Source organism: Herpailurus yagouaroundi, unplaced genomic scaffold (assembly GCF_014898765.1).
Source record: "Herpailurus yagouaroundi ecotype Mexico unplaced genomic scaffold, PumYag 100, whole genome shotgun sequence".
NCBI classification, from domain to species: domain Eukaryota; kingdom Metazoa; phylum Chordata; class Mammalia; order Carnivora; family Felidae; genus Herpailurus; species Herpailurus yagouaroundi.
Genome location: NW_024412391.1, coordinates 22,406,371 through 22,422,966, shown reverse-complemented (window position 1 = coordinate 22,422,966; position 16,596 = coordinate 22,406,371). Strand labels below are relative to the sequence as shown.

At 40.9% G+C, this 16,596-nt stretch overlaps 1 protein-coding gene across 17 annotated transcripts in view; it reads right to left on the bottom strand.

Annotated features, from left to right (window-relative positions):
- Positions 1 to 16,596, bottom strand: part of CADPS2 (calcium dependent secretion activator 2) — a 555,001-nt gene that overhangs the window by 537,736 nt on the left and 669 nt on the right. For 13 of the 17 annotated variants that reach the window (XM_040472104.1, XM_040472105.1, XM_040472110.1 and 10 more), the window contains exon 2: positions 16,358 to 16,596. In XM_040472104.1, coding sequence (XP_040328038.1) covers positions 16,358 to 16,596 — 239 coding nt within the window. The remainder of the gene's footprint in view (positions 1 to 16,357) is intronic. The other 4 variants (XM_040472102.1, XM_040472100.1, XM_040472101.1 and 1 more) reach the window with 2 other exon arrangements.

Sequence of the window (16,596 nt, the reverse complement as noted above, 5' to 3'; positions counted from 1 at the left end):
TCTTTTTCAGAATAATACTCCCAATTCCCCTCACTACTCCCTTATTAGTGTGTTCCCAAGCCTGCTTAAAATACTCAATTTAACTGGGTTTTAGCTAAGTTTGCAATATTTTACAATAAAATCCCCAAAGACTCCATTTTATAAATGACTGACTGAACATGGGAGTCATACATACAGATTGAAAAAAAGTTGGTTAAATCAGATTTTTTAACATTTGCATTAACTGCTTAATGCCCCTAGGTAAAAACCATGCATCATAACCAATACATTTCTTTTGAAATTCGCTTTTTCAGCCAGGTGTTTATATTTTATCATCACGGCCTTACTCCAGTTAAACAGCTCCATTAGTACACATGAAAGTCACACAGAAAGTTAAAAGAATAGGGAACATTTTAATTATATACAGAACATGAATACACTGTTCTGTTCTCGGATTCTTCTAAGCTAACTTTATATTACTTCTGATACCTAAAGCAAAACCAAGAGACAAGCAAAAAACACTTTAAACAATCTCAAGAGCAGGATTAGAAAATTCATCCAAATAGCACCCTGTGAAATTTCTAAGTGTGCTTATAAAGCCAGTGATTCTAAGGAGCTTTCTCACCTTTAAGAAAAGCAATCACCACCTTTTATAACCCAGCCTTTGTCCACCCCAAATCCACAAATAATTTCCTTTGGGTTAAGATGACATGTGCCTATAGCCAGATTGACTAGAACAGCAAAATTTAGCATCTAGCACAACAAACTTTCAAACTAAGACTTTAACATTTTAGAGCCCTCTGAAGCCAAGTACATTAAAAGCACCAGAAAGGAAAAAATGGGTCTTCTAAAAATGAGTGAAAGCCAACTTCAAACTTTATATTAGCAACACTGGAAACTGGAAGAGTATACTATTAATGCCTTAAAAGTTCCGAGGGAAGAGGGTTTCAATCCAGACTACTCTGCCCAGTTGATTTCTCTATGAAGAAAATTTCAAACCCATGTAGATTCAGAAAATTTGTCACACTCCTTCAAAGGGGAGTATGAAAACTTTCAAACAAAATTAGGAAATAGGAACAGGGGCTCTATAGCTCACAAGAACTATGAAAAGAGAATCACAACTCTCAGCCTGTTGTCCCAACACTGAGTTCAGAGTAAACCAAAGGGGAAAGATATGCAAAAGAAACGAGATGAAGCGATCAAGGCCAGCTATCCACTGTAATAGTGATTTCCAAACCCAATCAGATATCCCATGCGCTGGATTCCCCCTTTGGTCTCGAGCTCCATTTCCCATCACCTATCCGGCTCTGCACTCTCAGAATCAATAAATCCTAACAGCTAAGCAGGCTTGTTCTTCAGCTTCTCTTTGGGTTTTCCTTGTTGGGGAGGTGCCTGCACAAAATCAGAGGGAAAGAAGTGTAAGATAACAGGAGATTTAATCCCTGGGCCACCTCCCTACTATGCACCATCTGGCCATAATTCTATTCTACACCTTAAGACCACACCCTCTGTCAGATAGCTTTCTCCCACACCTTTGCTTCCTGGTCAGTTCAGGTCAGAGTTTCCTCCTTTCACCCATGGAGGCCTACAGGTAAGGAAGGTCTTCCCCCTGTAGTAACCCTTGAATCCTTCACCATCCCTCATTGGTTCCCTTAAACTACCTGACCCTCTCATTTGTGAGTTGCCCCTTGGCATAACAGTTATTTCCTACTGGGCCCTATTTCATAATCCTCCTCCTTTAAAAAAATAAATAATAACCTTTTGGCTACACAGAAGTGATTTTACTGCTAGGTTACAGTATTTCCACATACTTTCAAAAATATAACCTCCTAACTAGAATAATAAAATGAAGGGAAATAACATGGATTTCAGATATAAGTGCTTAGGCATGGCTGGTCTACAGGAAAGTAAACTCGACATATATACCCACATATATGATATGGAAGCCTGAATTTAAGATAAGGGAGATAAGATTTAACCGAATGTTATCAACACTCTTTTGATATTTCCAAGGGCTAAACAGTTTGCCTATCCATAAAATCCAAGAGAATGGGACAACTGAAAATGAAAGCTGACACAGGCATCCTATATCGATAACAAACATCACAAGCATCATTGCTACTGGTGACTTTTTTTTCCAACATGATGAGCAATTCTCAGGTAAGTTCCTAACAAAATAAAGTTCAATCTTTCCCCAATTTACCCAAAAGTTGTCTGGATTTTTTGGAAGATCATACATATTAAACCCATGCAGATTTTTTTTTAATTTTAGAGTAAGCTTCAGCATGAGCAGGGGAGAGGGGAGGAAGGAGAGAATCTTAAGCAGGCTCCATGCTCTGTGCACAGAGCACAATGGTGTAGGGGGGTGGGGGTGGGGGCTCAATTCCCAGACCCTGGGTTGACAACCTGAGCCAAAATTAAGAGTCAGCCACCCAACCAGCTGAGCCACCCAGGTGCCCCAATACCTTCTTTATAAAGAGCTTTACTCTAGGCTCAAATAACCATAGACAGGATTTACCTACACCAATGTCCAACAAGACATTCAAATGCCATGTAGGATGAAAGACAATTTATCCTGCATTTTAGTTTTTTCTAGAATCCCTGGGCCCTACCCACTAAATACTAGTAGCAACCCCCCAATCACCGAGAAAAAACATTTTATGGGGTATGTTGGTTAAGTGTCTGCTGGGGGTATTACCAGCCCCATTGGGAACCAAGGTTTGTTTTGTTTTGTTTTTTTAATAAAACATTTTTTTCTGTTTACCACTTTTTATATTTTTTTTTAACTTACATCCCAGTTAGTTAACATATAGCACAACAACAATTTCAAGAGTAGATTCCAGTGATAAAGCCCCTATGTATAACACCCAGTGCTCATCCCAAGTGTCTTTAATGCCCCTTACCCATTTAACCCATCCCCCCCTCCCATAACCCCTCCAGCAACCCTCTGTTCCCTATATTTAAGAGTCTGTCATGTCCCCCTCCCTGTTTTTAGGTTTTTGCTTCCCTTCCAAGTACCAATGGTTCGTAATTAGCAACTTGAGACAAAATAGGCAAAGAAAAACAAGAACTCCAAGAAAAGTTTCAACTTTTAGAAGATATGCAACCAATGCATACTATGTGGTTTGTAGTGACAGAACTCCACTAAGTAGCTTCCAGTTTTTAGAATCAGCTACTCAAAATACAAAAGTCTTTAGGATTTTTAATTTTCATGTTTATTTGAGTGAGTGAGAGAAGGAATAAGTGGGGGAGAGGCGGAGAGAGAGGGAGACGGAATCTGAAGTAGGCTCCAGGCTCTGAGCTGTCAGCACAGAGACGGACACAGGGTTCAAAACCCACCAACTGTGAAATCATGACCTGAGCCAAAGTCAGACACTTACCTGAGCCACCTAGGAGCCCCAGAAGTCTTAAGGATTCTAAAAGATAAAGTTAACCTTGGGAAGATATTTTCTTCATTGAAGAATCTAGATGCAGGTGCTGTTGGCAATGGATTTCAATTCCAGTGTCTGAAATTCCTGCAGTCTTTTCCTTGTAGTCACAAGGAGTGTTTCCTGCCTCATATAGGAAGGCAAAAAACAAAAGAGCTGATTGTTTAGACTTCAAACTAATCGTAGTTACAATATGGATAGAGCAGACCCACTTTAACAAGTAAAAATCAAGTCACTTGAAAATTAACCATGAGAGGTTCACTTCTCTCTCCTGTAGAGATCTGAGAGGTGGGGTAGCTCTCCGTCTGCAAGCCACGCCGCTCAGCGACTCAGTAAGTAGTAACCGGCTCCTCATCCAAAGGCTGCTTTAACTGCCAGACAGACAGACATTCAGCCAGTGGGTGGAAAAGGGCAGAGGGACAGGGACACGCTCTTGTTTCCGGTGTAGGAGCCAAAGGCAGGCTGCCCCAAGATGGACCACACTCTGGAATATTTAACTTTTGAAAGAATGGGCAACAAGCAGGGGAGGGACAGAGATGGGGGCAGAGGATCTGAAGCTGGCTCTGTGCGGACACTAGAGAGCCCGAGGCAGGGCTCCAACCCCTGAACTCTGAGATCATGACCTGAGCTGAAGTCGGATGCTTAACTGACAGAGCCACCCAGGTGCCCCTAACATATTTCTTTAAATAAAAGTTACTGGGACAGCCTGTACAAGGACACCTAGACCCTCCTCTGTCCCCCTTAAAAGCAGGGCATCATGCTCCACACAAAAGGTACCCTCCCTGTACCAGGAGGTTAAAAGACATTCTCATGATGAGAGACAGGAAATTTAGAGCCTGAAGCCTGTACAAACAACCCTTTTTACTAATTTAGTACCTGGGCCCAAATTCTGTTTAGAATTCCTTACTGAAGCTCCCCAAATTCAGTCGTCAATTCCTCAGATTTACTGTCTTTACCTAAAAAGTGAAAAAGCTGCCTTAGTCATGTCTTTAGGTCTCTGTTATTGGGCCTCTGTGTGCATGCAACAAACTTTTTCTCTGGTCTGTCTCATGTAAATTTAATTCTTACTCCAGCTAGAAAACCTTAAAAGACGAATTTTTCCTTCCCTTCACAAGGAACGGCCCATACATTCGCACACATCACTTCCATTCATAGCCCGCTAGCCTGAAATTAGTCTTTTGGCGAAGCTAACTGCCAAGAGAAGGTAGAACAAATCTCAGATTCCAATTGTTCCCGGCCATCAACAACAATTTGAGCCAACAATTTGTATGCCACATACTTGTTCCTCCTATTCTGGCAAGACTTCCTTCCTGCCCTCCTCAGCAAAATCTCCGAAGTCTGTAGCGGGTCTTCCAGAATTGTGTAAAAACAAAGACATTACCCGTGCAATTCCTTGCAAAGACTGATAGGGCCATGGGACCTGGCCCTATTCTCGTGTGGGAGAAATAAAGTTGGCACCCTCCAAGCTAGGTTCTTGACATGCATTCTCTGGACAGTCATGCTCTGTTCCATGGATAACAAAAGGAAGGGGAGGGCAAGAGAAGAAATGTAGTCTTCAGCCAGACAGCCACGTGCCCAGCTAAAAATTCTATTTCTTGTAAGAAGGTGAGAACATAGAGGAGGCAACTAGCAGAAACCAATAATGGTAAAAGACCATATACCAGAAGAAAGGGAACCAGATGCTTGTAGGAAATGAGCTGACTCTCCCCATCGTATATTCCACAGGAAGCAATGGCTAAAGTCACTAAGAATCCAGGAGAAAAGTGGTATACAGATTTCAATTTATGAACTATTTCCAAAAGAACTAAAAAAAACATGAAAAGTTACAAAGGTTCCCTTTGGAAAGCTGACTGGCAATGGGGAAGGGTGAACAGAGTGTTTAATTCTAAGTTCTGCAAGGTTTATGCTGTGTAAATATATTGTAATAGCTTAGATTCAGATTACAATCTCAAACTAGCACTCCTAGTGCTACTTCTCTTGCTGGATTCACTTTCCTTCTACATCATTCAAGCCCATGCTTTCAAATGAAATCCACAGGACAATTCTCAAATTTACTTCTTATACCCAAATCTCTCCCAAGCTCCAAACAATTGTCCTTTTGATCTCTACTTATTTCAAGGACCACAAATTCAACATCTCACCTATTAGGTTTTAAGTTCCTCATGGCATGATCTGTATTGGATTAAATTGTATATCCCCACATAGCTTCTCAAATATTTTTAAGAATAAGAAAGGCAACAAAGCCTAGGATTCTAGGATGTAGCAATCAAATTATAGACATTCTTACAGGATAGCACACTTGAACCACAATTATGAAACATTAAAGCTATTTGGACACTGTCCTCCCCCAGTAATTTAAGATATACTGTTCTATCACGTAAAACAGAGTGGCCTTCTAGTTGAAGCAGGGAATAGAGAACAAGAATGTGCTTTCTGGAGCGCCTGAGTGGCTCAGTCAGTTAAGCAGCCAACTCTTGATTTCAGTGCAGGTCATAATCTCACAGTTTGGGATCAAACCCTATATTATCAGGCTCTGCGATCAAAGCACAGAGTCTGCTTGGGATTCTCTCCCCCGCCCCGTCTGCCCTCCCCCACTCTCTCTCTCAAAAAAAAAAAAAAAAAAAAAAAACCCCCACCCCCCAATCCCCCACACAAAAAAAAAAAAAAAAAAAAAAAAAAAAAAAAGTGCTTTCTATCTCCCTACTTCCCACTACTCACGAATACATGAAGCCCTTCTGGTAAAGAAAACCAGAGCTTCACAAATGTAGGCAATAGATGTCTTGTTATAGTTCAGAATGATTCCTGAGGATACTTAGCATTTTGTAAGCCTTTCTGGCTAAAGAAGTATTTTGAGTTTTAGAGATTTTTCTACAGAACCAAATTAAGACTCTCATCTCTTTAAATAAAATATGGAATAGATTTCCCTAAATTTGTGAAATAAAAATACACGTTTCGTAGCAGAATTTAATTTTCCCATCTTCCAGTATTCATACAGATACATAACAGTATTTTTAAAGGAAATACTGCAGATGAAATATAAAACTAAAACCCATCAAGATGAATGTCCATTAACTTCATAATCCATGAAAACTAGAGACCCAGCTTCTTAAAGCACACGTGCTTTGCTTTGTGAATCAAAACAAGAAGCACAACTATGAAGACCTAGCAAGATTTATATCCTGTCCCTCTACCTGTCCCTGGCTCCAGGATGGAAGAGCTGAAATGCCATATATACTCAAAACAAAAATAAAGGAAACAAAAACAAAATGGAAAATAAGATTAATGGTACATTGGCAATGATGGTTTCAAACTCAAAAGCAAAGACCAGGCAAAAACTGTTGTATTAAATAATCTTCAATACAAAATAACCTCAAAATGTACATATGCACACATGCAGATGTGTTTACAGATGTGAAAAGCAGGTGTATGCATTATGATTAACATCCAAAACTCCAACAGAAAGTAGTTTTAACCTTTAAGTTGGACAAAGAATCCTTGTCCAACACCCACACTAAATGAATCAAAGGGAGTTCCTTTCCACTGACTACAGTGTATACTTCTGTTTATATTAGTAGGAATCTGGCATCAATATCAAGGAGTTAAATGCTTCTAGAAATACAAAGTCAGTTAAAGATACATACAATTGTAGGATAATATAAAGATGATACTATAAAGGCAACAAAGAAGATAGGAATGATTACTATAATGCTAATTATTAGATATATAAAAAAAAATCCTAAAGTCAAAATTTGCCACATGATTTTTGACCTAAAACTTAATATTCATTGCATACTACAGTGAACCATAGTGTCAACATAAGATTAGAAATTACCACAGAGAAAACAAAAACTTCACCTCTAGAAATTTTTAAGTATTCTGGTTAACTATGTTAATACCGATTGAAGAGAAAAATAACATTTAGCAAAAACTTCATAGTACTACAGACAGATGCCAAAATGTACCTAGAGGTAAATTCATAGCTTCATATACTTTCATTTTATTACAAAGCAGAAAAAAAATCCTGTTAAGCTGCCAGATCAAAGAACCACCTTGTATCTCCCCTTACCCCGCTCCACCCCCCCCCCCCCGAAAAAAAAAAAAAAAACACCTTAGGAAAATAGAAACTATAAAACAAAGTTTATAAAGTTAACGTGTACATTTGTAAGAACAAGAGTATCTGGGCTATCTAATGAATTTTTAAAAAGGAGAAACCCTGGAGACCAAAAGCTGAAGATAGAGAAAATGAAAGATATATCCAACTATGTTAATATACCTGAAAACCTAGAAATGGCCAATTTTCGGTGACAGTTGACAGCCAGCACAGAAAAAGACCTTTCTGAATACAGACCAAAAGAAATATAAAAAATTAAAAGCCTAGGGAACTCAAGTTTTTTAAAAACCACCACAATCAGGGAGCAATTACCCTAGGAATGTAAATACAGTTTAACAATAGGAAGCCTAGTAAATCCGTCACATCAGTAAAATTAAGTCAGGCAATCACCTCAATTGATGGGACAAGAAATTTGATAAAAGTCCATTCCTGATATTTTTCAACTCACTTAATGTAAGAAAAATAGAGTAGCAAAGAATACCCTAAAATGCTAACAATATGTTCCTTGGTACAATTCCAAAAGCATTCCTAGTAAAGCCTGCATCAAGAGAAGGATATGGCAGGGCACCTGGGTGGCTCAGTTGGTTAAGCATCCAAATTCAGCTCAGGTTATGATCTCACTGTCTGTGGGTTCAAGCCCTGAGTCAGGCTCTGTGCTGACAGCTCAGAGCCTGGAACCTGCTTCTGATTCTGTGTCTCCCTCTCTCTCTCTCTCGGCCCCTCCCCTGCTCACTCTGTCACTCTCTCAAAAATAAACATTTAAAAATTTTTTTTAAAAATTAAAAAAAAACCAAACACACTGTTTTGAATGTTCTTAACCAGAGATGTCAAACAGAACAGGTACAGCTACCAGAGAAGACAAATCATTACTACCAGAGGATCCAACCGCCTACCATAGACAACCCAGAAGGCTCAGATAGGACTTACTAAAACAATAGTGCACAGCGATATGATCAGTTAAAACAAAGCTAGAGTTTAACATTTACCAATTACTGGTAACAGAAAAACACAAGCCACAGCGAAAAAATTGTAAAAGGTTTAAAAATAACTTGGTTATAAACCCAAGGGGTCAATACAATGAAAGGGACGAAACATCACGACGACAGAAGCCTAACTGAAGAGGATGTACATCAACAAGACTGACTTTAGTAAAAATTAGTTTCTCAAACAGGCTTAACAAGAAATGACAGCATCTAATCAGGAGCATAAGGGAGCATATGTGTTAGCAGGCACTAAGCTAAACACTTTCTATGCATCTCATTTAATTGTAACAAAAATTCTATGCAGCCATTAGCCCCTTTTTACAAATGAAAAAGCCAGGACCTAGAGAGCAGAAATACCTTACTCATACAATGCATGGATACTACAAAAGAATGAAGCCAGGCTCCCTGAAGACAAAGCAATTTCCTAACTGCATTTTTTTTTTTTTTTTTTTTTTTAAAAAAGGGAAAGGGAGGGGGGCCTGGGGGGGGCATTTGGTTGAGTGGTTGAGCTGACTTCAGCTCAGGTCATGATCTCAGGGTCCTTGAGTTTGAGCCCTGCATGGGGCTCTGTGCCTAAAGCTCAGAGCCTGGAGCCTGCTTAGGATTCTGTGTCTCCCTCTCTCCCTGCCCTTCCCCTGCTTGCACTCTTGTGGCTCTCTCTCAAAAATAAACATTAAAAAAAAAAAAAATTAAGGGTGAAGGGGTGGGGATAGGGGGAGGAATAGAATGGTAAAAAAAAATTTGATAAATGGGAACTCCAATCAAGTATTAAAATATGTAATTATCCTAAGTCAAAATTATAGGATATGAGCAATAGGAAAAGAGCTAGATCAATTAGAATAGGTAACCTAGAAAAAGATGTAAAAGACACATACGCGTAATCTAGAAGTTACTGAACACTACTGAGGGAATCTATGCTTGTTTTATTCTTGACTGTGTTTCCAGAACATCTGATCTTGTTAAGTAGAGGCTCAATAGATACTTGGTCAATGAATTAATGAGGGAAACCATATGAACTTGGCCCTCCAGCTTAGGAATGGAAGGAAGCAGAGCATAATCAAAAATCAGTCTGCAAGAACTGCTTAACTTTTGGGGGGGGGCCGGGAGAGGTAAACTCACTCCTTGCTTCATTCATTCTAGATGGGAAATTGTCCAAGAGAAGAAATGTTAAGGAAAAGATCAAAGTATATCTAAAAAAAAAGGCAGACTATAGAAAACCCTTCACAAAGGAATGTTATTTTCAACATACTGATAAAGAGTTCACATTACCAAAATTGCAACCGAAAAAAAGGACATTAGACCATACACATATATTCATCTTCACTATCAGGAAGGAGCGAGTTAACTATCCTGGCAAAGACTGCCTTTAAACTGTTCATACCTTTTGCCCCAGTAATATTTTCGTTGTAAAAATTCATCACAAACCTCAAGGTTAGAAAATGAAAATATTCAAACCACAAGGTTTACAAAGTGATGTGAAGAAGTTTCAAAAAGTAGACCAATGATGCTCTACAAACAGAAGACTCTCAAATGCAAACTACAACCTATTAATGTATTTTTTTTAATTTCCTGAAGTACAGTCAATACACAACGTTAGTCTCAGGTGTACAACAGTTATGTGACACTAATGCAATTTGAACAGGTTTTCCATACTCTCCACCTAACGCTAAAATTTTGCGGACTGCAAACAAAAATATAACACTTAAAACCGTTTAAACAAGAACTTAGCTAAGTACTTCACTTAATGCCTTCTGAAGTTACTTTCTGAAAGACCTATATGCACGACTACTGCATATACCAAGGAAATATTCCACTGACTAAAGATCTTGAAAGACCTTGGTGCAATTTACTCTTCAGTTAGGCATTACTCAGTGTCAACCTCTGAGATTTCACTATACTCTCCCAGTTCATTTTGGAATAGGAAGCAACACTCAGGCTTACCCTCAGCATCCTATATTTTCTATTGCTAACATTGTGATCTGTGGTTTTATAATTACACACTTGCAAATGCAACTTAATTGCCTCTAGCATATTACCTAATTAAAGACCTTTCGGAAGTCTAATGTGTACTGGCCTCCCACTGTATTGATTCAATAAAGTCTAGAATATTTAGATGTTTGCTCCTCCCTTAGAGCATCCCTGTTGCTTTTACCTTAATATAGAATATTGGTTTAATTACTCAGTAATCTTACTCGTTAATGCAAATACTTTCACCTTGCCCATGTGAAAATAAGCCAGTTTCCGGCAGCTTTCCAGAAAACACACACACACAGTTCTCAACCTTGGCCCTACACTGGAATCATCTAGGAAGCTTTAAGACTACAACCCCCAGAGATTGATTTCATTAATGTGGGGTGCAACTTGGATGATGGGATTCTTAAGGGCTCTCCAGGGAATTCTAATGTGCAGCTAAGGATAGAAATCAGATGTTTTTAAAAAAATCAAAGCCCATCAAAATCCTCAGCTGATTTTGAAACACAGGGACCAAAAACAGTGGTCCTAACAGGAAGTGTTACCAACTCAGGACAATTTTATAATTTGATTCCTAAATATTAATTTTGGGCAGGTGTCCTTTGTTCCAGTATACGTCCACCTTTACATTTACAGCTATTAGGTCTTTAACCCAAAAATTAAAACGGCAACACATGACTATGTGACCCACCACTTCCTTCCCAAAGATCTAAGTCAATCTGAAATGCATAGAAAATAGCACAATCATGCAAAAGAGGGCTCCTCACTACCAAACTGTTGGGATGTTCTATTTGGAATTCTCATATTTCATAACCTGGCAATTGGCTTTAATTTTATCTTAAAGTTCTTTAATGACTTTACAGTGTTATTTATCTTTTGAGTGTATAAAGGGAACAGTTTCCAATAAGAAAAAAACAAAGAGGGAAACAATTAGCTATTTTATTTCACTTTATAAGTAGTCATTGTATATCAGAATTACAGCTGATTTTTGAAAGAAGCAAACGTCAATATCACTTAATCCGTCTGAGTTCTTCTCATCAACACAACTCATTCCACTAAATTAAGTGCCACCATCTCAAGACACCCTGTGGAGGGTTAGATGAATCAAAGCAACACGCATCTTCCTGAGATACTGTATTAAGTCCGGTCTGAGCTTACTTTAATGTGGTTTCAACTCACTCCCTAGAGGACAATGTATTCGCTCTTCTTAAAAACCAACATAAGCTATCCCTTCTGCATTTGCTCCACAATTTACCAAAGTCAGAAAGAGCACAAAGGCTGAATTAAGCCTAACTCCCAAAGAGGGTGGCTTTTTAAGATTTTCACATCATTTGCTGGAAACCTGCAAACAAGAAAACAAGGTAGAATACTGGGCTTCTACACTGCTGGTCTCTTGGGTTTGGTAGTGGCAGTGGCCAAGTTTCACTTTGCAGTCATCAGTTCTACCAGCTTTACATTTTTATGGCTTTCAGGGGGTAAAAATCCTGGAGGTCTCAAAAACACATTTAGGAACACTAGTTTCCCCGAGATCAGAAGACTCTTACTTTCCTTTCTCCCCGCCTCCCCCCCCCCCCACCCCTGCCACCGCTTTCCTCCAAATTGCACCTAATTCTTTGCAACACGTACTAAATCTGACACTTGTTTGTATCCAAACAGGTTTTGGGGGGTTTGAGCACATACACCAATGAGCACGGGAGGGGCAGATCATCTTAGGCAGGCCTCGAGATTATGACCTGAACTGAAATCAAGAGTCTGATGTTTAGCTAACTGAGCCACCAAGGCGTGCCCCCCCCCAAGACACGTTTTTGCTGGACGCCCTACGCTAAGGCACCAAAGAGGGGGCAACACAGCACTAAAGGCATAAGATTTCCTAGCCTTAGGTAAGGGTTTCTCAACCCTTGTAAAGCTGTGGGGCCTTTGTTTTGGAAAACTGGTTTTTCCAGGATGCCAGGGTGGCTCATTCCCTTAAGTGTCTGACCCAAGCTCAGGTCAAGATCTCCAGGTTTGAGTCCTATGTTGGGCTCTGTGTAGACAGCTCAGAGCCTGGAGCCTGCTTGGGATTCTGTGTCTCCCCTCTCTGCCCCTCCCCCACTCAGTCTCAGAAATAAACATTTAAAGAAAATTTTAAAAATTTGGCTCTTTTCCCTGAACTTAGGGATCACCTGAGCAGTCAGAATGTTAAGAGACCATCATGTCCAAAGATCTAAAAATAGCCACTTTTTGTAATGAAACATTCAGATGGCAGTTATAGGCAGGCACCTATGCATTCCCCCCCACCCCCATCTACAATTTCACATTGTGTACGTTTCTCAAGCTTAGACAAAAATTATGTGAAGTGGTGGGAATGCTTATTCTAGGTGAAGGTTAAGTCACAATTTAGAGTGATTACTGGTCATACATGTAGAAATGGCAAGAACATCGATCTAGGATTCACAGAAAGTTATCAAATACCATTTTACTCTAATTCCTGATTGCTAGTTTAAAAGAGCGGGTTCCTTCAACATCGGACTTTACTAACGTTAACGAAAACAAAAACTGTGCAACCACCCATTAGAAGCGTACAGACCTGCAGTCTAAACCTTTAACTACAGGAATGAACATACTGACCCCCCTGCTGTGGTAGTCGTTATGATGGGTCAGAGTCGCCCTACCTTCTAGTCACCATGAACACCTATTACTTTTCCAAAGGTTCAACAAACTGCCTTTATGATTTGCTTTATGATGAAGCGGATTTGTTTAGTAAACTGCTTTGCCATTAATACTGATCCCACCCTTAACCAATGAGAGAGAGTCACACAAAGTTCATTATTGCTGTAGCATTCTGATGGTACCAAAGTCATCAAGGTAAAGAGGCATCAGGCTTAGACGCTATTCGGAACTAAAGTCCTTTTGCCATTAGCAGTTACTTCATATTGGTATCACGTGTGAACCCCTGGATACGTTAAGTGATGTGACCACCTGGTTGCAAAGCTGTTAGGGTGGACCCAGATACTCACTTCCAGAATTTTCTGTAGAGCCATCAATAGTCCCAGGGCTCCAATGGCATACACTGGCCACTGTTCCTCGAAGTTTTCCAGCCAAGAGCAAAGAAAGCAATGTTTGAGTCAACCGAGTTTAATGCCACTAAGCTTTCGAGTAACTCCTGGATAAAACCCCTAACTAGCTTTGTGGGCCTTTCTAGCTAAGTAAGGAGAAAACAAAACACTGCAGCTGAGGTCTAGTTCACAAAAACTCACCAGCCCTTTAAGGGAGGGCTAGGACAGCCAAAGGGAAGGCTCTTGTGTCACTTATAAAATGAGGACCCCTGGGGCTCCTGGGTGGTCCAGTCAGATAAGTGTCGGACTTTGGCCCAGGTCATATCACGGTTCATGGGTCCGAGCCCAGTGTCAGGCTCTGTGCTAACAGCTCAGAGCCTGGAGCCTGCTTTGGATTGGGTCTCCATCCCTGCCCCTCCCCTGCTTGTGCTAGGTCCCTCACTCTCAAGAAGTGAATAAACATTAACTTTTTTCTTTTTTTTTTAAGTGAGGACCCTTTCAGATCTCAGTCTGAGAGTTTCTAAATTCTCAAAGTTGTGAGGAGTAAGCAGCAACATGCAGGTCAATAACAATTTAAGCTATCAGATCCTTTTATTAGATGTTGGACTACTTGAAGATACAGGAAAAAACATACAATGGATTAATGATTTTGCAATTATGCTGTGATTTTTTACATAACCCACGTGTATAATTTGAGACTTAAAGTTTCTGGCATTAATTGACTTATGTATCAAATTCACAGGAATGTAAGTTCCCACTTCACTCCATCCTAGAAGAAAACCTACTGCCAAGAATTGTTCCACTTCCCTCTAGGAAGCAGCACGTTAAAAAAAAGTGTGGGGACTTTGGAATAAGGCAAAGATTTAGGTTATGTGGCCTCCCCCTTAATAAAAATTCACTGAAGTTAATCTGACAGCACTCAATGCTCCCAAGATTTAGAGAGCTGAAGTTTGCAGAGATCAGATGCAGGGTTTTGTTGTTTGGGTTTTGGTAACCTCTGGGTAAGGTCATAGTTTTCTTAGGGTTGTGAACGTATTTGACAGTTCAAATAACTTCTGTAGGAACATTCTATTTAAATGGGAGAAGTCAGATCTGTAACCATGAACAAGCAAAGGGGAGTTTCAGTACCAAAATGCGACAAGCACAGTGTAAGTCAGCTACCAGTAACTTTTTACAAAAGCAGAATAGTCTGGACAGGACTAGCTTTAGTTTCACCATATGCTTTTACAGTTTAATACACTAAAAATAAGCTTCAATGCAATATGAATGACCGAAGTGATAACAGGCTGACATTCAGAAGCTTTACACGGCTAGACAGGTCAAGAATTACTTACACTTAGCATAAGCAGGACTACGGAAGTTGAAATCTGCTTGACCTATGGAGTGGACAAGCAACAGAGGACTGCAGCACAACGATGAGGAAGCAGGGTACTTACCTAAGGGAAGAATAGAAGGTGCACAAGACCATCACGGGGCACGCACAACTGACTGGAGGAATGGGGACTTCAATCATGCCCCCCGAGGAAAGGATGCTCAGACTGCTCACCTCCGAAATGAGGGTTCTGCCTGGAGGACACCAAGGTCTTTTCCGGCTCTAGCATTCTGCGACTGAATTGCCTACAGGGTTAGGTTCTTGAAGGTTCCGTGTAATTAGGCACCAGCTGTAAAGAATCACCCCTCAAGTATTCCCAGAGAGTGAAGGGTTTCAAAACAGCTACTTAGTTTAGGTGTGTTTTTAAAGGCTGGATAGAGGAGGATGGTGGGAGGACTGCATGTACTCAAAGCTGCAGTGGTGTTTCAGAAGACCATTCAAATGCTCCCTGGATTTCTGAGAAATGCTTTATGTGCTTGATATTTCAGAAAGTAAACACGTGTGCATCTGGATACACCTCGGGCAAATTATAAGCTCTCTGGGTCTCCACATTTTGTCGGACATAGTTAGATTTCTACTGGACCTTTTAGGTTCAGCATTCAATCAGAAAGATTTCTTAAGTTCCCATTTACCCAATTAGAGCAATTGGAGTCATGACTTTCCACTGTTACAAAAACATCGGACCCCTGCAATGTGGTTTTAAAACTAAAGTTGGCAGACGTTACACCTGAAACAATCTCCTTACCTCTTTGGGATGCAAAAACAAAGCAAAAAAAAAAAAAAACAAAGAACAAAAAAAACCACGCATTCCTTACCAAGTGGTTATGCACCAATCCTTTGTTTTTCATTAATAGTGCCTGCCCAGACCAGGAATTATCAACCTACAGCAATTCTAAGAACTGCGTACCTTCTCCAGGGTTTGGATTTGAAGTGTTCATTACCTAGCAGTAAAGCAAGCTCGTCAACTTTTTTATTCCCTGCGGAAAATTTCTACCCCTTCGCCCTAGTGAAGGCTGCTCTAGCTAACAGGGGTGGCCAGATTCCACCTGTTTCGCCTAATTACACAATCATTAAGACCCACAGAAAAGCCCAGCTCCAGCTGAACTCAGGTGGGCAGGAATGCACCACTGCTCTTAGAAACTTAAGTTGATGGAAGTTGCGTTGTAACCTGGCCGGAGCGGAGTCCCAGCGGGTGCAACCACCGCACGGCGGGCGCTGCGGGTCTCCCGATGCCAGGCTGACAGCTTCTGCCAACAGGAAGGGGGCTGGGGGAGGACGCATCCGCTGCAACCCGATACCCAGCTGGCTAAAGCACGAAGGGATTCCCCCTGAAAGATTCCCTTGAACCGTAAAGACCGACAAAAACAGTGCACGCATTAAACAAGGGCAGAGGGCAAGCGCCCCAGCGCTCTCCCGGGAGAAAACTCCGGGGAGGAAGAAGTGGCGGCCGGAGGCGCCGAGTCCTGTGTGCAACTCACCTTCTGCTGCCTCCGGGCCATGTCGGTGGGCTGCTTGGCGTTGAAGGGGTACGCGATGCACCTCACGACGAAGACGTAGAGCTGCAGGCGGATCCTCCGCTCCTGCTCCTCATCCAGCTGCCTCTCGGGCTCATCTCGCCCCTCGCTGAGCACAGAGGGGCTCGGGCTCACGGGTCTGGCCGCGCTGCCGCCGCCCGCGCGCCCCGGCGCGTCCCGCCGCCCTTCGCGAGCCGGGGCCG